This window comes from Apteryx rowi, unplaced genomic scaffold (genome assembly GCF_003343035.1).
Source record: "Apteryx rowi isolate R43461 unplaced genomic scaffold, aptRow1 scaffold_595, whole genome shotgun sequence".
NCBI classification, from domain to species: Eukaryota; Metazoa; Chordata; class Aves; order Apterygiformes; family Apterygidae; genus Apteryx; species Apteryx rowi.
The window spans coordinates 13,396-20,480 of NW_020450866.1; the positions used below are offsets into that span (position 1 = coordinate 13,396).

At 40.0% G+C, this 7,085-nt stretch overlaps 1 protein-coding gene across 1 annotated transcript; it reads left to right on the plus strand.

Moving 5' to 3' along the window:
- Window positions 1–109: 109 nt before the first annotated feature.
- Window positions 110–2,963, plus strand: IL6 (interleukin 6). Its single transcript, XM_026082839.1, has 3 exons — window positions 110–229; window positions 444–590; window positions 2,627–2,963. Exons 1-3 carry the CDS (start codon window positions 116–118, stop codon window positions 2,816–2,818), a joined length of 453 nt encoding a protein of 150 aa, XP_025938624.1. The 5' UTR covers window positions 110–115; the 3' UTR covers window positions 2,819–2,963.
- Window positions 2,964–7,085: the final 4,122 nt, after the last annotated feature.

Below are 7,085 nucleotides of genomic sequence, written 5' to 3' on the forward strand. Positions count from 1 at the left end.
GGGGCCGGGGCCGGGGCCGGGGCCGGGGCCGGGGCCGGGGCCGGGGCCGGGGCGCACACACGCACACACACACAGCCGGCAAGGTGCGCTGAAGCTTCCCGTCGTCTCTCCCCAGATGTGCGAGAAGTTTACCGTCTGCGAGAACAGCATGGAAATGCTCGTCCAGAACAACCTCAACCTCCCCAAGGTGACGGAGGAAGACGGGTGCCTCCTCTCCGGCTTCAATGAGGCAAGGGCTCAGGACCCCCCTCCCCGTCCCGTCCCGTCCCGTCCAGTCGCGACCGCAGCCGCAAGCGCACGAGGCGGCAGAAGGACGCGCGGGCGGCGCCGCGGGGGCCCCCGGTTCCGCGGCCGCGCTGCCGCCTCCCTGCGCCATGCGGGCACGGGCGGCGTCGAGGCGTTTCTGAGCCCTCAGTGACTCTCCCCCCCTTCTCTCATTTTAGGAGAAATGCCTGAGGAAAATCTCCAGCGGGCTTTTCACGTTTCAGACATACCTTGAATATGTACAAGAAACTTTCACTAGCGAAAGGCAAAAAGTTGAATCGCTGTGCTATAGCACAAAGCATCTGGCAACCACCATAAGACAGATGGTGAGTTTTTTTCCTTTTTATTTACTCAGATAACTCTTACAGCTTAGCATTGGCATATAGTCGGAGAAATAGGATGCTATGTAAAGTTGAACATTTTCCGCTTTTATTTCTTTCAGTAGGAGCAGGTTGACGGCTACATAGCTCCTTATGCTCAAATATTTACCCTTATGACTAACTTATGGATTTTACAAGCTTTTTTTAAGAAATGATTCTCCTTCCTACTTTCTATTGTTATTTCTAACTTGCAAACCAACTCCAACAATTAAATGCATCATATGGTTTTAAGAACAAATATAATAATGCTGCCTGGCTGATAAAAAGTAGTAAGATTTCTCCTAAGTTTATTCGTAATTAAGGAAATGCAGTTCAGTCCTAACCTCCTAAAGTCACAGATGCCTAAAAAGTAAAAATAAGTATTAAAAACCCCCACAAATAATAACAAATACAATTTTTAACAATTATTAGTTTTCAGAACTCTCAAAAACAAACTTTCAAGCAGAAGTTCTATGTTATGTTCAAACACCAGTAGTTTAAAAACCAATGAAAGCAGTTACATTCAGAATTAGGTTAATGAATTGACTAAGTAAGAGGTGCTGCATATTGAAGAAGTGTATTTCTTGCTTGCAATCATCATAGAAAAAAAGTCTTACTCCTTTACAAACACCTGGCTCTTTTTGATTCAGTAAACTAAATGATACTTACTTCTGAGAGTTCTTTTCTGTGTTTTGGAGTGCTTTGAAAATTCACTTCATTCCTGCAGTGCTTACTCAGGCAAATAGTTTCACTGATGACAAAGAATGTATTCATGTTAAGGGTTATTAACATGAGTGAGAATCACCCAGGTGAGTAAGGACTGCAGAATTAAGAAAGGCGGAAATTTGCTACAAGGTGTTTTTCAGCATTTGAAAAGCCCATTGTGTGTTTATAATACCTTTACTAACGTATGTAACTTCACCATTCTTTAAGTGAAAGGGAGCTGAACTGCTTTTTCACACTTTAATAGCTTAGAATAATAGTCTTGTCATCAGAAGACAACTGACTACTGACTTCAAACTTCATATATGAGTTTGTAGAAAGTTTGTTTTATAACTGAGACTAGCCTTTTTGAAAATAAAAAAAAAAGATAGATTAGTTAGAACAAGCAAAATTAAACATAATGGATCTAATGAAAAGCTCAATAGCAAAACTTCCACAAGGAATATGTTTGAGAAGGAGGTACACATGCTCTTGTCATTTGTTAAAGGGTAGTAGAGAGCCTACAAACAGGATGAAGCAGATATTTTGTTTATTGTTAGACTTCTAGAACTCAAATCAGATTGTCTAAAACAGCTCAGTAATTTGGGGGAGTAATTGCTATTTTCAAAGGTCATGCAGACACTTCATAGCAGAAGTTCTTAAAAGGCATTTGGGTATCCAGCTGCCACCACTGTCAGTCAGAATTAGGTACCTGATTCCTGTTACACATCTTGCTGTTAGGATCCCACACATCAATGAAAGTTGGTAAGACTTAATCTCCTGTGAGCCTAAATGCCTGGAAAGAAGAACTAAGCAGCTAAACCTGCTTGGCATCTTTGGAAACTGTAATCTACTACAAAAACGAGAGAGAAGGGGAACATCATCCAAATAATTTATGACTCAAGACATAGTAGCCATTACGGACTAGGACAAACTGCATTCAGCATCATCCCAACTAACCACACTGTTAGCAGATACCAAGAAAACATGCATTGACCTATTCAGTGCAGTGTATTTGCCAGGAATGAAAGAGGTTATATTCAAACCAGAACATATTTTATAGATTAAAGAAGACCCTTTGATTCTTCAGCAGCAGTAACACCAGACATAAAGGTACCTCAAATCACACAGAGGAAGTGGGGCTATACACAAGCGCATGTCCCATGGAGGTCCAACAGAACCAGCAGGGAGAGGGTGCATATGCAGCTGGTTGGAAGCATGTTCTACATATAAACTGATGCTTATGGACAAGACTGATTATAATGTTCTAACAATTGCACCTTTACTGGCTTTTTTCATAGGTGATAAATCCTGATGAAGTGATCATCCCAGACTCAGCCACCCAGAAGTCCCTTCTTGCAAAGCTGAAGTCGGATAAGACCTGGATAGAGAAAATCACCACACACCTTATCCTCCGAGACTTTACTTCGTTTATGGAGAAAACTGTGAGGGCTGTTCGCTATTTGAAAAATACCAGGAGTTTCAGTGTTTGAATGTTTTAATTCAGGCACAATCCTTTGTTACAAATCTGTCATGTGGCAGATGACAGTGTTGTTCTGTTTTAAGAACCAGAAATAGTAACAATGGTTTGCATTTATATATATTCTCATTTCCTTCTAGGAACCTATTTATTATATTTAAAATATTTATTCATTTCTAATGTTGCCTATTTATATTTTCAATATTTAGTAAATAATTTAAACAGAAGACCTATTTCATTTCATTTCTAATGGTATATTCATAATATCAACTGATTTAATACATATTTAACAAAAAATTAATTTTGGAAGCTATTGTTGTATAGCTTATGCTCTTGAAGTATTTGAGACATGGTATTTATGATCTATTTATATTTTTAGAAAAAATAAAAGCTGATTTAAAAAACTGTATAACCTGTCTGAATTTTAAATAAGACTAAGGAACTCCTATGTACCCAATTTTAATACCTACAATTATCAAATAACTATTTTCAAGAATTTTTAAATTTTACCTGTATCACAGATAAAGTTATCTACATACAGTATCTCCCTCCCTCCCTCCTTCTCTTTATATATATGTATACACACACAAACTAGATCAATATGAAATTATTAAAATGGCATATAAAGGAAACATGAACTGAACACAGATAGCCCTTCAGAATAAACATGATCAGGATAAAACATCATTGCTCTTGAGAAACAAACTAAGAATGAGTCCCCAATATTTAACACAGATCACTCTATTAAAACGGCAATCGTTTTTAAGTAGATAGTTACAAATCATGCAATCTATTTAAAAAAAAAAAAAAGGTCAGATACCAAATTAACAGGTTTGATATTGAACCATTGGCTGATTATTGCTGTCAACCAAACAAATTTTCCAAGCTTCATTAGACATTCTTCCCCCCTCCCTCAGGAAGCGGAGAAAATATCAGGCCCTTTCCTTAGGTGGTATAAATCAATGGATCTTTGCTAAGATGCTGACAGCTTAATCCATTTGTCTTTTATCGTTTATCATTTACAGTCCATGGAGCAGTCACACAACAAAATGAATATAAATCGTTGAGCACTGTATAGAAAAAAAAAGTCCTTAGCTTGAATACCAAATCACTGATATGTTACTTAGCTGTACCATCTGTTTCCTTGTGGCTGTGCACGTACCTCTCATAGCCAAGCTCAGAGGGATTTTAGCTCATAGCATATACAAAAGTAGCCCCTGGCGCTTCGTCCCTACAGTGTAAGTGGTGGACCATTAACTACCATCTCTCCTGAGCACGGTACTGCAGAGGAGGAGATGAAAGGGATGTCATGGAACGGGGATGAGGATGTTGCTAAATTCTGCTTTTCCCCTGAGCGATTGTCCGCACGTGCTCTACTCCTGGGGATGCCAAAACAGTGACTAGCCCACTGTGCCGCTGACCCAAGTGGTCATTTTAAAGATGTCTGTGGCGAACAGAAGATACTGCTTTAGCTCTTCTGGCATGTGCTCTAGGAGACAGGAAAATCCGCTTTGGCTTTTTCAGAGCTTACTGTTACAGATATTTTCTTAGCGACCATTTGGTTAGAAAACCATTCTGGCCCTTGGTATGTCCATAATAGCTATGGGGGAGCCATGAGGATTACCTAAATCATTTTGTCCTGTCAAGTAAAATGCAATAATCCATCTTACAGCCACCAGGTCTCTGTCTTGTATGCATGCAGCTTTGAGAAGGAAATAAGGTACATCAATCTATTGGTCTGGTTGAAACTCCAGAACATCTACAATAAGAATTCAGTATGAACTCTTACAAAAAATATATATATGCCTGAGTGAGACCATGTATTAGCATTGAGACTTGCATCTCCTCCATTCTCTCACTTGAGAAAGCAGGTATCAAAAATACATCCTCTGCTGACAAGCACAGTATGGATCATACTGTATCTGCTTCAAACAGGAGACCCAAATGACCTAAAAGGAATTAGTTCTCACAGCAGGATCAAATTTTTTTCCCCACAAGGATCCAAAGTTGGACCCTTTAAGAACTTTCTTACTCTGTGACAAGAAATAGAATCAGCTCCTGGCCTCACCTCTCCCAGTATCAGGTGCTCGGCTGAGGTCACCATTTGCCACTACCTACACTTCAGCTAACTACAAAGTTGCACTGAGCTCCTCCTTGTGCCCCAGAAGGCAATCTAGGACACCGGAGCTGCAGTCTCACGCAGGAGATGGATCCATGTCTCCACTTCCCACTGGTATCTCAGGCCACCCCAGTTTGCTGCCATTCTAGTAATGACGTACAGGTTACTATATGTCAGGATGGAGAAGATGAGCAACGATCACTGCTTGCTGGAGCGTGGGGGGAAACTGTTGCTAGGAAGGTGGTAGAGGTTGCCTTGAAGTCGTTCATGGAGTGAACAGCATCACTGACATTGCATCGAGCTACTGTCACTGCAGCCACCTGCCATGCTCAGGGGAAGCCGGGCACCTAAATGCAGCAGTTGCCTCATTTACCACAGTTCTGCTGTCACTGTGTCAACTTCAGGGAATATGTCCCCAGGGTAAGTACCGTTTGCCAAAATTTACACAAACTGGTGCCTGTGGCAGAGGAACACTCACAGTGAAGCATTCATATGGAAATCCGAGGAGAATTAAACACTGTCGAGCATGTTATGGAACCTCTCACTGACTCACTTAATTTCCTTTTTTCCAATTTGCTGTGTATATCACTACATAAAGTATTTACAATAAGCAGTGAACATACACAGACATTTATTAGTCGTCAGGCCGGTGAGAACACATACAAAACTAGAACAGTAAAAACGAGCGTTCCAAACTCTAACAATCAATCCCAGAAAAATAACTATACTATTGTTAGCAACAAATACCTTAACATTTCTACTAAATAGAGCTTCTCACAACTGACAGCTAACTCATTAATATCAAGAAAAGAAGGGAAAAAAAAACGCAATTGCTAATAATTGCCTACAAAAACTAGGAAACTGTCCAGTACTGTGTGCCTTTTGGCTGCCGATGTGCAGGACTAGCATCTTCATGACATATTCTGAGTCCAGCTAGCATTCCTCTACGTTTGTACTGAATCTCTGCTCATTAACTTTACACAGAATTTTTGGAATGCTCAACAGATTACAGACTCCCTTTATCTTGAATTAGCTTTCCCAATGCAGGAAGAGGATAGAGAAAGCTAAGTTAAAAAGCATGTGTAAAATCTACAGTATGCGACAAAAAGCCCACAGGACTGAGACAGTGTCAGAGGAGTAAGAGAAAGAAAACATGCCTCAATGCTGTGAACACAACACTAAAATCTTGGGGGGGGGGGGGGGGACGACTTTGAAAGGACAAAATACAACTTAATACTAAGGTATATTTAAAAAAAAAAGAGAGAGAAAGAAGAAAAAGATATCAGTCCTGATCCACTTCCCAGTCTGCAGTATCATCCCCTGCCCAGTTAGCCTATGTACTGATGTAAACATCTAATTTTGGCAGAAAGAACAAGAGATACTTGAAAAAAACTTTCCATTTTTGGCACCTTCACTGATTTCATTAATGATTAATGGTTATTGAGATTAGCAAGACAGAGCTGATGCTACAGGGAGGGGAGACTTATACCATGAGCAAAGCAAGGGGAACAGGATCACTTCTTTCAGCAGTAGTGTGCTGTCAGGCTGGCTTAGCTATATTCTGCAACATCACCCCAAAGTTTGCAACTGTTACTTGTGACTAATATTTTTTCAGCATTCAATTTAAAAGATAAAACAGAGCAAAAGTAAATACACAACAGCATATCCCAAAGTCAGATCCTAACGATCTAAAAGTGTTGCCAAACATATATTATTATAAGCCTGTGATATTTGGTGGAGAGTTTTCTTAAAAACCTAGCTTAGGAGTCAAATGATCAGATAGCAATTTCAGATCTCTGAGTGAATATCTGTCTTCTTCCTGGTAATAAGGGGAAAAATGCAAACTTTGCAGGCTCCGATACTGAAACACCATCTCCTCCCCCCCAACTCTTAACCAAATTAGTGAATTTCTGTAATCTCATTGTATTTAACCAAATCTCAGTTTACTGTCAACACTAACTTTTAAACTTTTGGGGTCATCACGTAATACAGCACAGAARTTCTGCAGTCGGAACCTCTGGTAAGTGACCAGAACCTAAGAAGATTCAATCTTCCATGAGAAAACCTATATACGAAAAACATCAAACATTAATCTTCGAGGTCAGAAAACCTAGAAGATTGGATTTACCCTACCACAGTTCTTGCTATCAGACAGTGCTTA